Source organism: Prunus avium, chromosome 1, assembly GCF_965620075.1.
Source record: "Prunus avium chromosome 1, drPruAviu1.hap1.1, whole genome shotgun sequence".
Taxonomy (NCBI): domain Eukaryota; kingdom Viridiplantae; phylum Streptophyta; class Magnoliopsida; order Rosales; family Rosaceae; genus Prunus; species Prunus avium.
The window spans coordinates 38396224-38417820 of record NC_142284.1 but is presented as its reverse complement, the minus strand read 5'-3'; the positions used below and the strand labels follow the sequence as shown (position 1 = coordinate 38417820).

Here is a 21597-nt window from a genome sequence, read left to right as displayed (position 1 = left end):
GAATTTACAGACCACCAAGAGGAGAGAGAGAGAGAGAGAGAGAGAGAGAGAGAGAGCTTAGACTTGATCCGAATGGGTGTTCTGTTTTCACTGTAGAAATCGCGTAGAAAATAATTGAAAAAGAAAAATCCAAAAACAAAGGGAGGAAGAAGGAAAAGAATAGCCGTAGTTGATACTTGATATTGATGAGAAAGGGGACGCTGTGGTAGCTAAGAGACCTCAAGACAAAGCACACGATAGTAAGACAACCTCTGCAATCTATGTTCCAATCTCATCCCATGATTCTTTTCGTATCTTTTTTCTTTTGTGCATTGTCTCTCGATTACTTTATTAAACGTTTAAGCTACAGATTTGGTACCTTTTTTTTTCTATGTTGCTTTAAGGTTAAAATCTCGGGTGGGTGTTTGAGTTTTCTGTTTCTTCCGTGAGATTTGCCAAGTGGGTGTTGTCTACTTACCTGTTTTTCCTTATTGTGGGGCTTGCTTATCTGGAATTTCATTTCCTTCCTGCGATTTTATCAAGTGGGGTTTGGTTTTATTTTCTCTGATTGTTATTTATGATTGCGATGTCTAATTTACCAAGTTCGGTCATGGAATATGATTTCCAAAGTGAGTTTTGAATTTGATTTATATTTTCTTAGCAATTTTTTGACAAGGGTAATTTATTCGTTATGATTTCTACGGCTGTGCTGGGTGGATGGTGGACATTTTGTTGCTGCTGTTGTTTTCTTTTGATGATGTTATTGATTTCTCATGGTTGATGGTAGAAATTATACTGTTTTGTATTTGATTGATTGGATGCTAAAACATCTCTTTTTAATTCCCTTTTCAGCAAGCATCACAGCTTTCTACTTCTCTTTCTAGTATCCTCATAGTTTCATATTTCATACCTCCTTTTCAGGCTGTATGTCTGTGATACAACTTTTTGGATCTTGGGGTCCTCTTTCTTATTCTCTGTGCTTAAGTTATGTATGTATTCAAATCTGTATTGGGTCTAAGAACGGTTCTGTTTCTTACTCTCTGTGCTTAAGTTTTGTATGTATTCAAATCTGTATTGGGTCTAAGAACGGTTCTGTTTCTTGCTTCTGTAATCATGTAGGTAGAGATATAGATTGTTCAACTTCATTCGGATATAGATTGGTTGTTCTAAATGGATCCAATGGCTGAAGAGCAAATAGATTATGAAGATGAGGAATATGGAGGGGCTCAGAAGCTTCAGTATCAGGGAAGTGGAGCCATCTCTGCGCTTGCAGATGAAGAACCCATGGTAGAAGATGATGAGTATGATGATCTCTATAATGATGTTAATGTTGGAGAGGGTTTCTTGCAGATGCACCGGTCTGAGGCACCACTCCCACCTGGTGGTGTTGGCAATGGAGGTCTCCAAGCACAGAAAACTGATGTTACTGAAACAAGAGTTCAAGCTGGTGTCTCTCAGGAATCGAAAATTTCTGGGGTTTCAGTTCAAGGGAAGTATTCTAGTGCTGTGGCCCAGTTTCCAGAACAACAGGATCTGCCACCAGTGGCTAAGGAGCCAGAACTGGGATCCACAGGTTATGTGGGTGGAGCTTCTGGATCTCAAAAGGGGAGGGCTATGGAGATGAGTCATGATACTCAAGTCAGACATATGGGGTTTCAGGGGTCGACAACTATGCCCCCAAATATCGGTGGTGATTCTTCTGACATTACTGGGAAAACTGCTCTCGAGTCTGTTCCGTCTATGAATTCTGGCACTGCTGGTCCTACAGGAGTTACACAGATGCCGACTAATCAAATCAGTATCAAGGTAAATGCTAATCGTCCAATGTTTAATGAAAATCAAATCCGGCCACCAGTTGAAAATGGTTCAACCATGCTGTTTGTGGGAGAACTACATTGGTGGACAACTGATTCTGAGCTTGAAAGTGTTTTATCTCAGTATGGGAGGGTCAAGGAAATTAAGTTTTTTGATGAGAGAGCCAGTGGTAAATCCAAAGGATATTGTCAGGTTGAGTTTCATGATCCAGCTGCTGCCACTGCATGCAAAGAGGGAATGGATGGTTATCTTTTCAATGGGAGAGCTTGTGTTGTGGCTTTTGCTTCTCCACAGACTTTGAAGCAGATGGGAGCTTCTTATTTAAGCAAATCCCAAGGCCAGACTCAGTCTCAGCAACCAGGAAGAAGGCCCATGAATGATGGTGTTGGGAGAGGGGGAGGTGTGAACTATCAAACTGGAGACACCGGAGGGAGGAATTTTGGAAGGGGTGGATGGGGACGAGGTGGACAGGGACTAGCCAACAGAGGTCCTGGAGGTGGAGGACCAATGAGAGGAAGAGGAGGGGCCATGGGCGCAAAGAACATGGCTGGGAACCCTGCTGGTGTTGGAACTGGTGCTAATGGAGGCTATGGACAGGGCCTTGCAGGTCCTGGGTTTGGAGGTCCTGTAGGAGGTATGATGAATCCACAGGGTATGATGGGTGCTGGATTTGATCCAACATATATGGGCCGAGGAGGCGGTTATGGAGGATTTCCAGGTCCTGCTTTTCCTGGAATGCTTTCTTCATTTCCTGCTGTTAATACAATGGGACTTGCTGGGGTGGCTCCTCATGTAAACCCAGCTTTCTTTGGCAGGGGAATGGCAACTAATGGAATGGGAATGATGGGTTCTTCTGGAATGGATGGGCATCATGCAGGGATGTGGAATGACCCAAGCATGGGTGGGTGGGGAGGAGAAGAACATGGTCGAAGAACTAGGGAGTCAAGTTATGGTGGTGATGATGGTGCTTCTGAGTATGGGTATGGAGAGGCAAATCATGAAAAAGGAGGAAGGTCAAATGCTCCCTCGAGGGAAAGAGAACGGGGATCTGAGCGTGACTGGTCAGGAAACTCTGAGAGGAGGCAACGTGATGAGAGGGAACAAGACTGGGACAGGTCTGAAAGAGGGGAGCATAGGGAGCATCGGTACAAGGAAGAAAAAGATAGTTACCGAGACCATCGACAGAGAGAGCGTGATGTGGGTTATGAGGATGACTGGGACAGAGGTCAGTCTTCTTCAAGACCTCGGAGCCGGTCCAAAGCAATGCCGGAAGATGATCATCGGTCTCGATCAAGGGATGTTGATTACGGGAAGAGGAGACGGTTGCCATCTGAGTGACACAATTAGACTATTGACCTTCTCTAGCATGTCTTTGAGACTGCAGAATATAAGTTCTGACCGTTAGTATATCTAGCCTTGGGTACCTATGGTGAATCTGCATTCTTCCTGCAAACGTGGCTTCTAGAGGGAGAAGTAAGTTCTACCAGTGAGCATAGGAGGGAACGATCATTTCCCCCTTGCTTTTATACTGCTTTCTACAAAACATTTAGCTGTGATAATTAATATTTGTGTGCTTAAAAACAATTAGTAACTTTTAGTAGCATACCAACAAAGATATAGCTGTGGGGATTCGGCTACTCATTTCCTGCAGCTGTTATCTTACAGGTTTAATAACTATGCTACCCAATCTTTCTTCAAGACAATTGCTTTATTGGGTTTGTGGTACTTATAGTTTGAAAACTTCTTGTGTTCTATGTGATTGTGGAAGTTCTTTTTCTTCATTTATTTTATCTTTGAGTGGAGCCTATCCTTGATCTTAGCTGAAAGGTTAAGAAAGATGTGGGGTAGCACCCAAAAAGAACAAGGAGAAGTGATTGTTTCTGTTCCTTTCCCTTGACATTTAACTGATGCTGGTATTTATACGTATGTTGGAATGAATGATAATGTTTATATAGTTTGGACTTTGATTGTCTGTCTCTTGGAAGTTTTGATTGTTATGTTGGCATGAATAGCTTTGACTGAAAACTGCAAAATATTTGGGGAGGGGCTTGATGTCATTGTTGTGTGATGTGTCTCATACCTATAGGGAACTTAGTTACACCATGGCTTGGAGACTGTCAACGTTGGTTTGCAATGTTTCATTTTTTCTCTTGGCTCTTCTTATTGTTCTATTTAAGTGGCAGCAATAGATTATGAGGTGGTGTCTTGGAAAGTTATTTTATTTGATGTCTATTGACATGCGGGTTTTCTTTTAATCATCATATCCAGGGAGTAGAGTGGGCAACTCCTTTTCATAATTGAATCAGCCTGTGCTGGTCACATGATGGAAGATGTGTTACCTGGATGCGTTTCCAAGTGTGCAAAAGAAGATTTTGACTATTTTGAGTTTCACCTTATTTTCTTGAAGCACCACTTAAAAATATGTATTAGTGCGCCTGCAACAAAATATCTAGAAAGAGTGTTCTCCAACTAGTGAAATATTAAGTGCAGATTTGTCAGTGTGCATGTAAAGAACTGAATGTCCTTGTGTAATTGTAGGCTTTTTGTATTAGGTCCACATGTAATGCCCTCTTTTGTTGTAATAGTCTTGTACGGAATTGGATGTGCTTAGTTGTAGATATTCAGTGTGTTGTAACTTCCATTGTCTGCTCTATGCACTAGGGAGTCGGGATTGATCCATTAAGACATTGTAACAGGAAGCCACTGTGCTAAATTGTAATTAGTCATAGATTTATACAACACAGTTTCTGTTGAAGCAACTTCCTGTAAAGAATCTTACTCTTTTGTTTTTGGGTATAATGTAACCGCAAGGTGTACTTGGGTTTAGGGGTTGTGAGTTGTAAATCAATGCTGCACTGTAAATTAGCTGGGACTGAAACGATTGTTTAGGGTTTGTTTCTCTCTTCATGGAGGCCTATGCTGTGCTGCTGATGTACAATTTTCACTTGGATGTAGTCTTGTACATTTCTTCATGGATATCAAATTGTCTGTTTCTTCTTCTTTTATTTAATTTTGAGTCAAATTGTATTGTTTCTCGACAATGTATATTGGAGATTTGGTGTTTAGTCATGTTGTTTAGTGTATGAGAAGCTGCATCATTCTTGAAGGAGGCACCCAATGGAAGCCACTTGCTTTACATGTCTTCCTGATGGCACTACTTGCTTGATGAAGCCTTGAAGGATTGTGCTTTGCTGGAATGACCATCATATTGTCTTTTGCTGTATTTGAATTCTTTTCTTCTTTCTGTTTTGTTGTTGTATTCAATTTCTCTATTAGTTAGTATATCTAGTCCTGCTGTTGTTTGAGCTGTGCCATTATAATTTTTGTTGTAAATTTCATAGTTGGTTATTCAATTTGAAGTTGTAAAACTCTAGATGTGAATTCACAGTTGATGGAATAACTTTGCAATGAAAGCGCAAGGGCGCATTTCATTTCAAATTAGTAGTCTTTCGACTGTAAATAGCCGCCACATGTATATGATTTAGTTTTTTGAGCAATAGATGGCTCTAAGCTTTGGTTCTCAGTAAAGCACTCAAGTTGAGACCTGGTTTCATTCACTGTAGTTGTTAACCTGCTGCATATAGCTGGCAATTGCTTTGTTGTGTATAATTGAAACTATGAGTGCCTCTTCCTTCTGTTTGACCTGGTTTTCTTTTCTGCTTGTGGTTTGTAATTAATGGGGGATTGGATTGGAGTTGTGAACTAGAGTCTCTGTGTACGCGTGTCACGTCGATAGACTAGTAGCTTTGGCTGCATATTTTGTTTCTCTTTTATTACAGCTCCCCTCCCTCCACTGCCCCGAGAATTATTGTTGTTTGTTTTCTGATATTCCATTCTGAATAATTTTCTTTTCTGCTTCAATTTGACTTGACTGGGTAGAAGAAGTAGAACTGGGTTGCCTTTGCCTAGGATAGGATAGGAAGGATTAAGAAAGGTTCTTCTTGTCGGATTTTAATTAATTGCATTCTTTTCCTTTCTTTTCTTTTCTATGTATAATGCCTTCTTTTTAAGTCAATTCAAATCCCAAAGGAAAATTACAATTACACAACACTTCTAAAGAATTTTTCAAGTGCCCGTCTCAACGGTTTATGAGCACTACTACACTCACCAAATTTGTCGAAATTTTTTTATACGCGGGATGATGATGTAGCAATGCTTCATTTATTCAATTCTAGGCACACTTTAATGATACATCAATACAAACGTATCATTTCTCTTTCTCGAACAAATGTAGTGAGCCTAGCATTATTGATATGTATTATGCATACGTGCATACACGGAGCTGCTTGAGATTAGAAGAACAAGGAGGCGGCGACGCCAGCAGCAACAACTGCTCCAGCTGACAGCTGTTCGGCAGTGCCAGCGCTAGCCTTAGGACCCTCGGCGTTGCCACCATCAATGGAGCCAAAAGTTGACTCGGAGACAGGTCCACCAACAGAGCCGGCGGTGACACCATCGCTAGAAGCACTGCCACTGGGAGAAGGAGCAGCAGCGCCGTCACCGCCGTCACCGCCCATGGTTCCCACTTGGTTATCGTCTGCGGCGGCGACGGGTCCGGAAACAGGCACACCACTAAACGTTGGGAGACCGGGTTTGGGGGTTGTGGTGGTGGCGGCACCGGCGCTGGGGCTGGGGGCGTCGGCGCCAAAAGCCAAGCCCACGGTGGCCATCAGAACAAGAGCAACAACAACAATTTGGCGTGCCATGTTTACGTAAAAAAGGGTAAACTGGTAATTTAACACACTTGCGCGCAGCTGGTTCTCTTTCTCTGCTGGGTTTGAGAAACACTGCAGGCTTACGGAAATCGGCGATGGTGGTGAATGGTGCTGGGTGAGAAATGGGTATATATGCCCCATTTCCACGGTTGGGAGGAGAAGATTGGTGGGCGTGGAGGGCGTTGCGGAGTTGTGCTACCAAAGCCACCGGTGGGACTAGTTTGTTATGAAGCTAATTTCAGTTGAAAATTCCGTTATTTCAGTTAAAAAAATATTTGAGAGTTTTTTTTTACCTCCATTGACCTTGGTCAACTGGAAGGTTGGATTTTCAAACAAATCAATCTGGGCCCAACAACTTTCAATATTGGCCCAAGCCCATATGGTGTTTGAGGTTTGGCCCAAAAAAAGAAGAAGCCCATAAATAAAAACATTTCCTCCTCTCCTCAACTCAAAGGCTTGAACTTTCGAGCAGTCAAAATCTCAAAACCCAAACCCTAAAGCAAATGCTTTAAACAGAGAGAAGAAGGTCCTAGACCTAAGAGGAAGCAGAGAGTGGGAAGTAGAGGAGAAGAGAAGCGAAGTGCGATTGTGAAGTTGAGAGTGTGTTGGTGGAAATGGCGCTCGCATTCGATGAGTATGGGCGGCCATTCATAATACTGAGGGAGCAGGAGCAGAAGACCCGATTGAGAGGCCTCGATGCTCAGAAAGCCAACATTTCCGCTGGCAAAGCCGTCGCTCGGATCCTCCGGACTTCTCTCGGACCCAAGGGCATGGACAAGATGCTCCAGAGCCCCGATGGTGAAGTCACCGTCAGTAAGTAACTTCATCTCTCCCTCTCTCTCTCTTTAGCTCTAACTCATACTCGATATGAAGTTTGTTCCTGTTTGCTTTGCCATTTCTAGTTCATTTTTTTAGTACGTGGATCTAGGTGTTTGTCTTGTCTGTTCATTGTTATCGGGGTTCATTTTATAGAATAAACTACTGCTTCATTTTTTAGAGTATGTCATGGTTATTTTACTCTGCAATTGTCAGCTTCGAAATTTATATGTTTTTCTGAGCTCTGGGTTGGTTTTGGTATGTCTTTGATTGTTAGATAATCCCAGTCCACTTGTTATTAACGCTTTTTAGTGTCCTCGTAGTCATAACTATACCTGCCCCGTCGTGTGGACATGGCTGTGTGGGGTGAAGCATCCACTTAATTGCAATACATGCTTTGGGATCTGCTTGGTTTTAGTTTTACCATTGGCTTTGAAATAACCTTACCCTTCGCATTGTCTTTTCAGCAAATGATGGCGCAACAATTCTGGAGCAGATGGATGTCGACAATCAAATTGCAAAGTTGATGGTTGAACTATCCCAGAGCCAGGACTATGAAATTGGTGATGGGACAACTGGAGTCGTTGTGTTGGCTGGTTCACTTTTAGAGCACGCTGAGCGGCTATTGGAGCGTGGTATTCACCCCATACGGGTTGCAGAGGGATATGAAATGGCATCTAGAATAGCTTTCGATCATTTGCAGCATATATCACAGAAATTTGAATTTGGGCTGGATAACATAGAGCCTCTAGTTCGAACTTGCATGACTACTTTATCATCCAAGATGTAAGCACACTTTTTAGGTTTTGTTTCCACTTATATGCCATGTTGTGGTTCACTCATAATTTACTAAAGCATGTTTACCTCACCAATTTTGTAAATGATGGTTTTTTCATCATAAAAGTTAGCAGTATTGTATACACTAGTTAAAGTTCATGGTTTCTTGTTGGCAAATTGGCTTTTTCATGGCTTTTGTAATAGTATGCTGTTATTGGCACCCCTTACCATTGCAATTTTTTTAATGGATTGTTGCATGAATACGTTTTCTATTTTCATTTTATTATTGACTTGAATGTAAAATTTCATGCTGTAGTGTGAATCGGTGCAAGCGCGACCTTGCTGAGATTGCTGTGAAAGCAGTTCTTGCTGTTGCAGATTTAGAGAGGAAGGATGTGAATCTAGATCTGATAAAAGTAGAGGGGAAAGTAGGGGGTAAGTTGGAAGATACTGAGCTGGTATATGGTATTCTAATCGACAAGGATATGAGCCATCCACAAATGCCAAAGCGAATTGAAGATGCAAAAATTGCTATCTTGACTTGCCCATTTGAGCCACCGAAGCCAAAGACAAAACATAAGGTTGATATTGATACAGTGGAAAAGTTTCAGACTCTACGTCTGCAAGAACAGAAGTACTTTGATGACATGGTCCAACAATGCAAGGTCAGATTTCATCCTGCAGTTCCATAATGTTATTGCTATAATGAAAATAAAAATCTATAATGCGTGGCTGCAATTTGATTATTTCGGTACTAAGGATACTTTTCTGTTGTCTTTTGTGAACTCTCTCTCTCTCTCTCCCTCTCTCTCTGTTTTTCCTTTCTAGAAAAGGGCTGTTGCAACTTTTTCTTCATTGTTCTCACTATGCCATCAAGTTTTACTTACGGATAATCACCGGATATGCAGGATGTGGGTGCTACCTTGGTCATTTGTCAATGGGGATTTGATGATGAAGCAAATCACCTATTGATGCACAGGAACTTGCCTGCTGTCAGGTGGGTTGGTGGTGTAGAGTTGGAACTAATTGCAATAGCTACAGGTATGCCTTATATAGAAGCCTGTTTAGCACTTGAAATGTGGTAGATAATTTCAGCAGTGTGTTGCTTTTGTACTATTTTTTCATCTTTGTCCACCAACAAAATGATGTATTTATGTTTTGTAGGCGGAAGAATTGTGCCCAGGTTTCAAGAATTGACACCCGATAAGCTAGGAAAGGTATATTTCTTGTAAGAATATTATTGTTCGTTATTTTATGCTTATTAAAAGCAATATCGTGTAACAAGTACTCATCATTTTGAACATATTTATTAGTTTTTCTTGATTGATATCAGTTAATCTATTTACTTTCCATTCTTGAAAAGTTGATAAACCCTGATTCAAAGTTCTTTTTAACTTTTTATTAGGCCGGTATAGTTCGTGAAAAATCATTTGGCACAACGAAAGATCGAATGCTGTACATTGAACACTGTGCAAATTCAAGGGCTGTGACCATATTCATCCGTGGAGGTAGGTTTCTTTGCTTATCTAGTTCTTGTTACCTTCAACTTTATTGAGCATCTCAATGAAGTGAAAATGATGTCAATAAGATGAACCCTTTTTAGTAGCATCAGCATATGAAACAAATAGTATATATGGTTAGCAGATTTTGCAACCTTTCAACTAGTCTGCCTTTTTGTTAACTATTCTGTGATTACGGTTATTCTTTAAAGAAAATTTAACGTTCTTTTAAGAGGTTTTGATGTTTTTTTTTTCACCCATTAGGTAACAAAATGATGATAGAGGAGACTAAACGCAGCATCCATGATGCACTGTGCGTTGCTAGGAATCTGATCCGCAACAACTCAATCGTCTATGGTGGTGGCTCAGCAGAGATATCTTGCTCTGTTGCTGTAGAGGCAGCTGCAGATAAATACCCAGGAGTTGAACAAGTATGAAGATACTTTTCCCCTCTTTGCATTTTTGTAACAGTATTAAGTATATTGTTATAATCAGATCATTCTTTCATCCACAGTATGCCATTAGAGCATTTGCAGATGCTTTGGATTCTGTCCCCATGGCACTTGCAGAGAACAGTGGCCTTCAACCCATTGAAACGCTATCTGCAGTGAAATCCCAGCAGATTAAGGTAAATGAAGCATGATAGCCAGCCAGTGTATTCTTGATTGGGTGGTTTCACTCTCTCCCTCTTTCTGTTGCAAGCTAGTAATTTCAGCCATGTATAATAGCATTTTAATATTGGTCATCGTTTTGAATTTGGTATGCAGGAGAACAATCCCCACTGCGGAATAGACTGCAATGATGTTGGCACTAATGACATGCGCGAGCAGAATGTGTTTGAGACTTTAATTGGGAAGCAGCAGCAAATCTTACTGGCAACACAAGTTGTCAAGATGATACTGAAAATAGATGATGTTATTTCCCCCTCTGATTTCTGATAGTCTCTGCGGCTCATGCTTTGTTTTACCTGCGAATGAATTTTATGTAATTTTTGTGGCTTGATTTGGTATTTTGACTCACTTGGAACATATGATATTCTCCCTTGAGGAAACTTGTTTGTAGAATCTGGAGTGGTTTTCACTGGTTGTAGCATGATCACTCCTCTGCCTTAATGCATCGCTGTTTTTGTTGTTCAACGTCTGAATTTTTGGGCTAACTTATTACTGCATCAATTTGACATCCGGTCTTAATGCATTGCTGTATTGGTATACTTTTAAGTTTTATTTTGATGGCAAAAATACTCCGCTCATTCCGATCTTTTTTTCTAATATAAAAACTCTGTTTTAAGTTTTATTTCTCCAAGAGCATGTCCACCGCAGCCCAATTTGCCAGGGCAATAGTCCCCCCCAGCTCAAAATGGACCTCCAGCGCAGGAAAATCAGCCCGGGCAAGCCCAAGGGCAGATCTTGACTGGGCTTCAGCCCGAAGGCGCAGTGGTGATGTCATGCCGACGTCGGCGACAGTGAAATCAGATTTTTTTTTACTGTTGGCGGGTGAATTAGCGCGTGTAATTCACGCACCAACGGTAAAAAAAAATTGGTTTCACCGTGCCGACGTCAGCGACTGACAGCTCCCAACAGGAAGATGCCACGTGGCGCTGCTCGGATGCTTCGATCGGTTTTTGTCCAGAAATCCGATGGACTTGATTTTTTTGGATTAAAAAATGCGAAAAAATTTAAAAAATTTATGGATTTTTTCTCTATAAATACCTATCAATTTCATTCACTTTCAACACCAAATCTTCATACAAACTCTTCTCCTTCCAATATTTTTTCCATTCAACTCACATTTTTCAACTAGTTTCCATTTGTATCAAAAAACAAATGGCATCTTATGTCGAAGCCGGAGGCGCTTGGACTACTGTGGAAGATGTTGCATTGTGTGAGTCTTGGGTGAAAGTTAGTCATTGTCCTATATCAGGTGTAGGGGCCTTTTTCTTCCGGCAGCAGGTGGGTTGGACTGATGAAATTGTCCCCTTTGTCTGAGTTCGAAAATTAAGCCCCAAAATGCTTCAAAAGGGCAGCAAGGCCTTAGGAAGTATTTTGGTTACCTTCACCAACCAAAACAGCAGCAACTTACAGATAACTTCTTTAGGCTTGCAGATAAACTTTTGAGCTTGGCATGAGAGGCATGTGGCATGGAAGCAAAATTATCATGGGTTTAGCACTTTATGAGAGAGAGAGTTGTGGGTTTCTATGAAGGTCAGGAGTTCTAATGGAAGGGAAGAGAGGTTCTAAGGAGGATTGGGGGAGAGTTTTGGGTGATTTTCGTAGCTTCCGGCAGCTTGACAGTGACTCTATCCAAGCTTCTGTCAATCTGCCAAAACAGGGGAAGCAAAGGAAGATGGGCAAAGATGGCACGAAAATTGCTGAGCTTGCAAGTGAGAGAGAAAGCTTGCTCTCTGAAGGCTGTGTGTTGTGTTATGTTGGGTAGAAGAGGCCCTATTTATAGTTGCTGGGGTTTGTTCTTCTCCAAGAAACCCTAATGGTTTCTTCCCAACCTAGCTAAGCTCTCTTCTTCCTTTATTCTCTTCATTCTTGACTTACCTCATGGTGGCAAAGTTAGCTCTGCCCAATCCCACAAAATTAGAGATTTTGGGTGCTCCAAGCCTCTTTCAGCGGCTGCCTCAGGGGGGAACTTCCCTTTTCCACCCATCTTTTCCCTCTTCTTTCTTCCTCTTTTCATGGCCAATATCTGATGGAGGAAAGAAAGTGAATATGCATGCTGGTTCAGAGGATGGCACCCTCCCTTGTACACCAATATCCTTGGTCTTTTTACTGCCTTTACTTGGAACTTGCTCCTTCCATGTGTGACCTCCCAGCAGCCCCTTTTTTTATGCGGCTCCTTTGGCTTTTCGTGGCTTGCTGCTTCAACCAAGTGCTGAAGACCTTGGACTCTTTTTATTCAAATGGTATGGGCCTTTTAATATAGAAAACCAAGTCATCTATTAAGTGGGCTAAATTCACCAAATATTTGGGCTTTATGGCCTAAAGTAATGGGTTATTTTGGTTGGGCTACCCTAGTTCACTTAATGAGCTATTTCCTCTCTTGTGCTTACCCACATTTGGGCCTAAGAAAATGGGCTTGAGTCCCGAGGCCCTCAAGCGACCCGAGACTTCCATTTTCCGACCCATGGGTGGGCCCCATGATAACTCGTTACCATCCATACCACAATCCTGCTCAAGCAAGCCCTGGGCATTCGAGTGGCTTGGGCCTACTTAAGCTTGTTGTGGGATAATACTTTCTTGCTTGGCATGGCATGTCGCTGGGCGTGCTTTTAAATATGACGCTTGATAGGATAATTGGCATGGATTTGCAGAGCTAAATGCATCTTATAATTTTAATCCCAATTTCTAGCACGGTAGATCTTATTTGGCATGATATGGCTTGCGTATGGCAGACTTCTGTATACCTTAAATCGGGTCTTTTTCCAATAATATATCGCTTTGGGCTAGGAATTTATTCGGGCCCAACCATGGATTTTTTGGGCCTCAACATTAGGCAATGAGATGAAGTTTTCTCAAATGTGGAGAAAAATTGATGAAGAATTTTCTGAAAGATCCGGTTCGGCTCGGACGGAAATGGCCTTATCCTCCAGGTGGAAAATTTTGAATAAAGAATTGGGGAAATGGAGGGATGCCTTGACAAAAGCGAGGGAGAACCTTCGAGGCGGTCAAAATCTTACGGATGAGGTAAAATATTTATAATTCTCGTTTTATTCAATTTAATGTAACTTTTTTTTTCTTGCATATTAATTTATTTATATTTTGTTGCATAATCATTTTTTTATTTTGCAATTTTAAATTGTGAATATTTTCTTCCATATTTATTTTTTTCTTGCATTTCTAATGTATTTATATTTTGTTGCATAATCAATTTTTTTCTTGCATTTCCAAATTATTTATATTTTCTCCCATATTCATTTTTTGGTTGCATTTCCAATTATTTATTTTTAATAGATCATACAAGCACAAATGTGGTTCCGTGCCACGGGGCAAGGCAAAAAAAGTTTCCAGAATCATCAATGTTGGGAAATTGTGAAGAATTGTTCGAGATTCAAAATAATTTGCACTGCTCCGCCGGTTGTGTTGAATGAGACGCTGCTCCACGATTCGCCGACAACTGATTCGCCAATGGACTCCCTAATGGATCAAGACTCACCACTCCCATGTGCGCCAAGACCTATTGGGAGAAAGGCGGCAAAGGCGAAGAAAGGGAGCACTTCGAAGAATGAATGTGCACAATTTTTGGAGCAAATCGCTAAGGATGGTGCACTGAGACTTGAGAGAGACTTGAAAAGAGAAGAAGCAGACAAGGCACGAGCTGAAGCATTTGCAATTGAAAGGCAGCAGGCACAAGAACAAGACATGGAGGATAGAGAGATGAAAATCATGGCCATGGATACCACCCATATGTCTCCTGAAACAAAGTCTTATTTATGAGAATCCTTATTCTTAAAAATGTTAATATTTTATCAATTTGGTAAGTATTAAATTATAATTATAATTGTTGTACTTTAAAATATATATATATATATATATATATATATATATATATATATATAGTATTATAGTCATTTTATGAAAAACTATGTTTTATTTTAATGCTTCACCTAGTGCAAATTCATTATTTTTTAAAGATTTTGATGATTTTCTCAAAATTGGCTTTAATATTAATATTAGTTAATAGCATCTCATGCATAGCCATTAAAAATTCATGCATGAGAATTCTCTTTAAACTCCACGTAGTCAAAATGTGTCAAACAATTATGCATTAGATGATTCACTTGCTTATTCACTTGCAAACTAGTTATGTGTCAATAATTTAGATAGTTGAATCATCACTACGTGTCTTCACTCTATATCTTCCTATCTTTCTATTGATTTGGAGTGAAGGAAAAGTTACTTAAGGAGGTGATCCTAAAAGCATTGAAGTTATCTGTTGGCATGCCGCCATAATGTTTACTATAAATAGGGGTCATTGCCTTTGGTTTTAAAAACATAGGACGATTTCCAAAGAGAAGAGAAAAAAAAAAAAATTAAAGTGAGAAAGAGAGATAGAAAAGAAGAGAAAGCAAGTGGTGATCAAATTCTCAGGAGAAGTTAGAGGTCGTAGCTTGTGTGTTTTCTTAACTTGGAAACGAGGTAGGGGTTTCTTGGGGGCCTTTTGCAGAGATTGATTTAATTAAATTTTGTGAACAATATATTATGCGTGATATGATTTGATTAATATTCTTGTTACAATTGAATGTTATTCTTGGAATGTTTATGTGTTCTTGATTGGTTGAACAATGTTGGTACATTGGTGATATTTTGAATAGCTACATTGTTGTGTGGTATATATGGATATGTGAAATGCATAATTATATCATGTCATGGAAATTAGTTGGAGATGTTGGTTGGAGATAATAATGATGGATAATAGGGTAATGGATATAGTCTTTTGTGTAGTTGAGTCAAACTCTTGGCAGGTACCAGGTCTCAGGGATCCTACAGTGCACATGGTTTTTATTGGGTGATTCGGGACTGGCGAAAGGGAGTTAGGCAAGATGACTAACAAAAGGGGAATTATGGGACGGTTGAAATGGGTGTTAGTTCATATAAATGGGCATCCGGGACCAAGTGGTATAAGCATGGTATGGGACGTGTAGGTCTGCTTGTCCAGTTATATGAATTAACGGGATTAGATGAAGAGCATTCATGCATTATTATTAATAATGTGATATTTGGATGTGTAGTTGTTCGTCATTTAATTTAATTATATCAATTTCATGTAAAAAGGTTTATGTCCTTACTGAACTGTGGTTTCGCTCACCCCTAATAGATTTTGTAGGTACCGAACCTGAAATCTAAAGCTTGTGATGATTTTGGCATATTTATAAGAGTGTACTGTGTACATAGCTTGTGGATAAATAATGAGTTACTCTTTTAGTAAACTCTTTAGTAGTTCTGGCTTGTAAAATAATATAACTATTTCAAGCTTTCAGATGTTGTTGTTTCGAATATTCTATGTGAAATATTTACTTTATTTATTTAAATGTTTCTTCACATTTTAGTTATAGTTTTTATTTTTTATAATTAAGGTGTGAATCACGTCTTAATCCAAGGTTACGTAAACCCGTGGTTTGGGGCGTGACATTATTGGAAGATGAAACGAAGGGATGTGATGAGAAGAAAACTTTTCCATGACGACGGACCTAGCAATACGGATTGGTTAAATTATCAAAACCATTAGGTTGGATTGAAAGATTTGTTATATGTATGAAGAATTGTTGTATTGTTTCCCTTTTATTCAATAAAGAAAGCATGAAATAATATGACTATTTATTATAAATATTTGCAAATGAAAACAAAGTTTAATTAAAAACAAACCTTATTTTATTGCAAACAACACACAAAACAAAGCATAATTCCAAACACACCACACACAAAATAAAACATAATTAAAAACAAAACATAATTTCAAACACACCACACACAAAATAAAGCAAACTTGAAAAGAAAGCATTAATCTTGACTTCATCCATTGTGATTGCCTTTCATCTCCCACAAGTGCTCAATCAAGTCAACTTGACGCCTCTCGTGAACATACGCAGATTGCATTTCTTGGTAACGATCAATCATGGGGTTGTTGAATCGACCATCCCGAAGTAACGATTCGTGCTCCAATGGATGTCTATTTGGTCCCACCGGCCTTTCATAAATTCTTGTCAAGACCGTGTTCATGGGATCCATTTCGAACACATCTGCAGCATCATAATCATACTCATCCTCCACAATCATGTTGTGGAGAATGATGCAAGTCATCATAATGCTCCGCAGCACCTCCTCATCAAACATCCGAGCAGCACCCCTAATAATACCCCAATGAGCTTGCAAGATACCGAAACACCTTTCCACATCTTTCCAGTAACCTTCTTGAAAGGTAGCAAAGCTTTTTTCCTTCTCGGTTTGGAGATTCGGAATTGTTTTCACGAATGTCGTCCACCTAGGATAAATTCCATCGGCAAGGTAGTACGCACCAGAGTATATGGTATTGTTGATTTGGTACGTGATCTGGGGGGAATGACCTCGCAATACATCGTTGAATACCAGGGATTGACCAAGCACATTGAGGTCATTCTGAGATTCGGCAACTCCGAAGAATGCATGCCAAACCCAAGTGTCGAATGAAGCTGTTCGGTTCATTTTTACACATGATTTTTCATGTTATTCACCTATTATTTTGAGTTAGTTCTTGACATTTTATAGCTTTTTACTTCCTTTTTGTGTTTTCTTAGATTTTACCTTGGTTAGAATGAAAATGAGCTAAAAGTGCATTATTGGTTATAAATTCTGATTTTGTTCATTTTCGTAGGTCAACTTCTTGGCCTTGGATCAACATGCTCTGGTACTCGGATGAGGTGAAGATCTTCATGAAACTTGTTCCAATGGATGTTAACTACAACATATCCAAATTTGAGCTTCATTGGACAAGTATTTCCTATCCAACCAATCCAGCATGTTACCACAGCTCTGGAAATCCGAAGTGCTCCAGCTTTTACCTCCATAATGTTATCTTGATTCTTCTTGTTACCATAACACTTGGTAACAAAAAATTACTTTGGTTGAGAGATATTATCTGAAACAAAGAGCATCTTGGTGAAGACAATAACAAAAGAACCCATCATGACAAGGGGACAAAGGCAAAGGCTTTAACAAAAGCAAGACTTTTATATTAAAAGTGTGAGCTGGAAATGATGGGCAAGAGAGTGCAATCTGAAATGAAAGGGCTATTGAACGTGGGGGAATGAATTCAATTAGATTATTCCACAATTTGCAGAGATTTTGGAGCTGGAGATGAAGCTTGGAGCTAGGGAGCTCAAGGAGGAAGACAAGGGCAACAAAGCAAGAAGTGGAAGAGATTTCCACCATTGAAGACCTTGAGCTCCCATGTTCACAAATCTGTAACTTCTTTCTAGTTTTGTTTTGAGTTTGTATTTGAAATAAGTATGAGGAACTAAACTCCATAGCTAGGGCTTAGGTTGAGGCCCTAAACATGATTACCTTATTGTTTTGATGCTTGAGTGTATGAATTTCTAGATATTGTTGATGAATTCCAATTCACCAAATTAATCTATCCTTGATGTATGTTCTTCTTTGATTGATCACCTTTGAAAGCATGCTTCTTGAGATTGTTGGGATTATGTGTATCTTCATGTTATCCTAAGCAATAAATGGATGAAGTAAGAATCATCCATGTGAATTGGTTTCTTGAATACCTAATGTAAACACCATGCTATTAGGGTTCTTGTGATGTTCATATTCTCTTTGAACTTAATGGGTTTTTCTTGTAATTGAATCAAAGTACTAAGCACACCTAGATTCGATTATAGGGAAGGCACAAGTATTGTAGCACTCGTACTGCACTTTACGTACATTAGAGAGAATCAATGCGTCTTGAGCCACTCGTACTGGTCTTGATTGCGAACATCTTCAACAACACGTTTAGAGTTCATCACTTGAGTATCCATGAACATTGATAGAATTGTTTAGGGTGGATTCCGAAACCCTAGTGTTTGTTACATTTTAATTCCACTCTTTGATACTTCATCTTTTCCATTCTCATTTAATTTCAAAGTCCATTTACTTTCATGCAATAGAAATAGGTCACTTCAAACAAATCAAACCCCCCCCCCCCCAATGTGTGTGTGAGTTGCGTGTTTGACACATTATGTATCTTTGTTACTAAATTTTATCTGTTTATGTAATTGTTTTGGACTTTTGGTCCGAGATATGTTCTTGCATTTTCTGTGCTGAATCCAACCGTATAAAGAACGTGAATTTTGGACAAACGGTTGGAAAGTTATAGGCAAAACACTGGACAGAGGTCGAAACTGAAAAGCAGAGAATTTCGACTCTGTGCAAAACGACCGGTCGCTTTCACCTAACGACCGGTCGCTCATCACGTCCAAATTTGAGTTTCGACTCTGCCAAAAACGACCGGTCATCACTGTTCATGCGACCGGTCGTCACTGTTCATTTTTCACTGTTCACGATACTATTCACAGCACTGTTCACAGGTGATAAATAGGTGATAAAAGGGCGATAGAAAGTGCTGTTTGTGTTTTTCTTTAGTTTTCTTGTGTTGTTTCATTTCTTTTACACTTCCTTACTCATTTTTAGTTTCCATTTTGCATTTGTGCATTTGTGGTGTGTCAATTAAGTGTTCTTTACGTACTCAAATTAAAACTTATAGGAAGCCGACAAGTTCTTCGTGGGATCGACCCCGTACTTACATAATCTATACTTCAATAGATTCGTGCACTTGCGGGTATTTTTAATTGGTTGTTTGCACATTAATTTGTGTCCTCTTAGGAATGCAACAGAAGCTACGGCCTCCAGAATTATACTTTTTTGGCCCTTTCGATTCCCATAGTCTCCTTGCCAGGCTGTTGGGCAATTCTTCCACTGCCAGTGCATGCAATCGATGCTTCCAATCATTCATGGGAAACCTCAAGTCTCAGCTTTTTGAAGAAGCCTTTGGAGGTCCCTAGGTGTAGGTTTGCGAAGATACTCCATCGTGTAGAGATTTTCTACTGCATCACAAAATCTCACCAAGCACTCTAGGATAGTTGATTTTCCCATCCTTGCAATCTCATCCACCCGCTCTGCAGATGCCCCATAAGCAAGCATCCGCAAAGCAGCTGTAAGTTTTTGCTCCGGGAGAAGACCCAAAACTCCAAGAGCATCATACTTTGGAATGAAGTATGTGTCGTAATTACAAATATCATGCATGATATTTTGGAACAAATGTGGCTGCATTCTATATCTCTCTTGAAACTTAGAAACATGATATAACGAATTTGGGATAAAATAATCTTCCACCTCGAGACTGCCTACGTTTGTCCACATTCGGGGCACGACGACGGTGGTGTTGCCTTGATTCATTAAGCATACACGCCGCTACAACCATTTCTTCCTCCTCTTCATCGACCTCACGATCTTCTTCAGCACGTCTGCGCCTGATTTCTTCCTCTTCTCGCTCTTGCCTCTCTAACACCCTCCTCAGGTTAGACATTGAGAGTATAAAGTGTTTTGTAAAATCTGAGAAATGAAAGAATAGAGAAGATATGGTGTGAGAGGTATGAGTTGAGGGTGTAGTTTTATAGAGGGATTTAGAAGATAGAGATGACACGTGGTGCAATTTTAGAGGGTGAAAATCTTATCTGAAATATGATATTATAATTTTTTTTTTTAAAGCTGAAAATCTTATCTGACAGGGGACACATGGCGCAATTTTAGAGGGTGAAAATCTTATCTGAAATCTGAGATTATATTTGTAAAAAAAATATCTCAAAATCTTATCTGACATGGGACACGTGGCACAATTTTAGAGGGTGAAAATTTTATCTGAAATATGAGATTATAATTTTTTTTAATAAATATCCGAAAATTTTATTTGAAATAAGACACGTGGCAACCGAGAATCTCATCCGAAAATCTTATCTGAAAAATTATGGACACGTGGCAACCAAAATTAATGGTTTAAAGTATAAAAAAATAGGAAATCAAGTACAATGAATAGTATTTGCCCTTGCCCTAGCCTTTTAGGGTGGAATCAAAAAAGGCAAGGCTGCCACTATTCACATGAATAGTGGCAGCCCTTGCCTTAGCCTTTTGGGGTGGACTTGCTCTAAATGAAGCATATGGACATTCTGATTTTTTTTTTATAAAAAAACAAAAACAAAAACAAAGAAACAAAAAAAAACTCTATTTTAAGTTTTATTTCTCTAAATTCAAATGAAGCATATGGGCCTTAGACAAGTACCTACCCAAATGAAGAAGAAAATAGACGAGACACATGATGACATTGACGTTGCCACTAGCATAGCAGCAATAATTTAGTACGTAAGTTGCATGTCCTGACCACGGAATACGGTCTTGTGGTTTGCTTTTATTGGTGAGATAGGCCAAGTGAATTGGCAAGGAAACTGAACAAGTCTATTTGGTTAATGGCTTTGTTGGCATCAAAATGAGCAAGTTTTGAAAGTATTGGGCTGCCAAGGTTGAATCTTGAATGCCCTACTTTTTACAAAATGGATGGTGTGGTACTGGCAGTACCTCCTGATAAAAAAATGGACCCTTCTCGAGTCTTGCCCATTCGAGACAAGAAAATAATTGCATATTTCATGTTTCATACACGTTTCTCTCTATCTCTTTCATCACAGGATTATCATGTGATGAAAGAGATAGAGAAATGAGTATTAAACATGTCACATAGAAATTTTACTCCTTGACGAGAGCAAGTTATGAAGGAGAACTAGGCCGGCTTGAAAGCCTTTTGTTTCACACATTTTCTAGATCTACCTCAATGTCAGTCCTGTCCTGAGAGACTAAGATCCCATCCTGCTCACGATTTGTCAGTTTTCCAATGTGGATGTTGCTCTCAGTGTCTGCTGAATCATGCCATGTGTTGAACTTGAAACTTGAGGTTTTATCTTCATAGGAATTTTTTACTCTTAAGATAATAAAAGATCCAATCTTCTATGTGCTTGCTTGCTACTATAGAATTAAAAAAATTTGGAATTTAAAGTTTTAGGAATCAGAATCAAAATCTGCAAAGTGCCCATTTTCTTTTCTCGAAAAGAAAAACGAAATCTCTTGCCGACCATACAGGTTCCAATTCAGAATGGCACAGTCGATAACACTGGTCATTATGATCTTTGGTGACCAACATTTATGGCAAACTGGAATTTTATGGGGGGCATAAAAATTAATTGCAGGCACTTGGGTTGTTTGTGATGGTTGAATTGAATTGGAGGGAGGAAGGCAACGTGATCAAATCAAGGCCTGGATGGTCTGCTTCTGCAAAGTTTGTCAAAATCGTACATATCCTGTTGAAAAATCATCCACTTTTGGTCTGCATAAAGATGACCCCATAAATGGAGTAAAGTCAGCATTTATTTGCTCACAATTTTAGCTCAATCCAATTCATTCCATAACCACTGCACCACC

The 21597-nt window shown here is 39.6% G+C and overlaps 3 protein-coding genes across 5 annotated transcripts; 2 read left to right on the top strand and 1 right to left on the bottom strand.

The window, feature by feature from the left end:
- LOC110760538 (RNA-binding (RRM/RBD/RNP motifs) family protein) lies at nt 1–4804 on the top strand. Of its 3 annotated transcripts, XR_015834497.1 has the most exons (4): nt 1–239; nt 901–968; nt 1099–3267; nt 4063–4804. XR_015834497.1 is itself a non-coding variant. In XM_088250377.1 (2 exons), the coding sequence occupies exon 2, from the start codon at nt 1150–1152 to the stop codon at nt 3130–3132; it is 1983 nt and encodes a 660-aa protein (XP_088106503.1). In that variant the 5' UTR covers nt 2–239; nt 1099–1149; the 3' UTR covers nt 3133–3748. The 3 variants fall into 3 exon arrangements, 1 of the variants encoding a protein (XP_088106503.1); XR_015834496.1 differs by lacking the exon at nt 901–968 and having other exon boundaries at nt 2–239; XM_088250377.1 differs by lacking the exons at nt 901–968; nt 4063–4804 and having other exon boundaries at nt 2–239; nt 1099–3748.
- Nucleotides 4805–5719: 915 nt separating this feature from the next.
- Nucleotides 5720–6715, bottom strand: LOC110760518 (uncharacterized). The gene has a single exon (XM_021962796.2). It carries the CDS (start codon nt 6648–6650, stop codon nt 6087–6089), a length of 564 nt encoding a protein of 187 aa, XP_021818488.2. The 5' UTR covers nt 6651–6715; the 3' UTR covers nt 5720–6086.
- Nucleotides 6716–6962: 247 nt separating this feature from the next.
- Nucleotides 6963–10737, top strand: LOC110760537 (T-complex protein 1 subunit epsilon). The gene is made up of 9 exons (XM_021962818.2): nt 6963–7322; nt 7793–8111; nt 8419–8767; nt 9011–9143; nt 9267–9319; nt 9508–9610; nt 9866–10032; nt 10116–10229; nt 10369–10737. The coding sequence occupies exons 1-9, from the start codon at nt 7124–7126 to the stop codon at nt 10537–10539; spliced, it is 1608 nt and encodes a 535-aa protein (XP_021818510.1). The 5' UTR covers nt 6963–7123; the 3' UTR covers nt 10540–10737.
- Nucleotides 10738–21597: the final 10860 nt, after the last annotated feature.

Coding starts and splice junctions, on each gene's coding strand:
- LOC110760518 (XM_021962796.2), bottom strand. CDS start 6,650: ATGGGGCATATATACCCATTTCTCACCCAGCACCATTCACCACCATCG.
- LOC110760537 (XM_021962818.2), top strand. CDS start 7,124: ATGGCGCTCGCATTCGATGAGTATGGGCGGCCATTCATAATACTGAGG. Junction 9,611..9,865: donor GACCATATTCATCCGTGGAG/GTAGGTTTCTTT, acceptor TTCACCCATTAG/GTAACAAAATGATGATAGAG. Junction 10,033..10,115: donor AATACCCAGGAGTTGAACAA/GTATGAAGATAC, acceptor TTTCATCCACAG/TATGCCATTAGAGCATTTGC.
- LOC110760538 (XM_088250377.1), top strand. CDS start 1,150: ATGGATCCAATGGCTGAAGAGCAAATAGATTATGAAGATGAGGAATAT.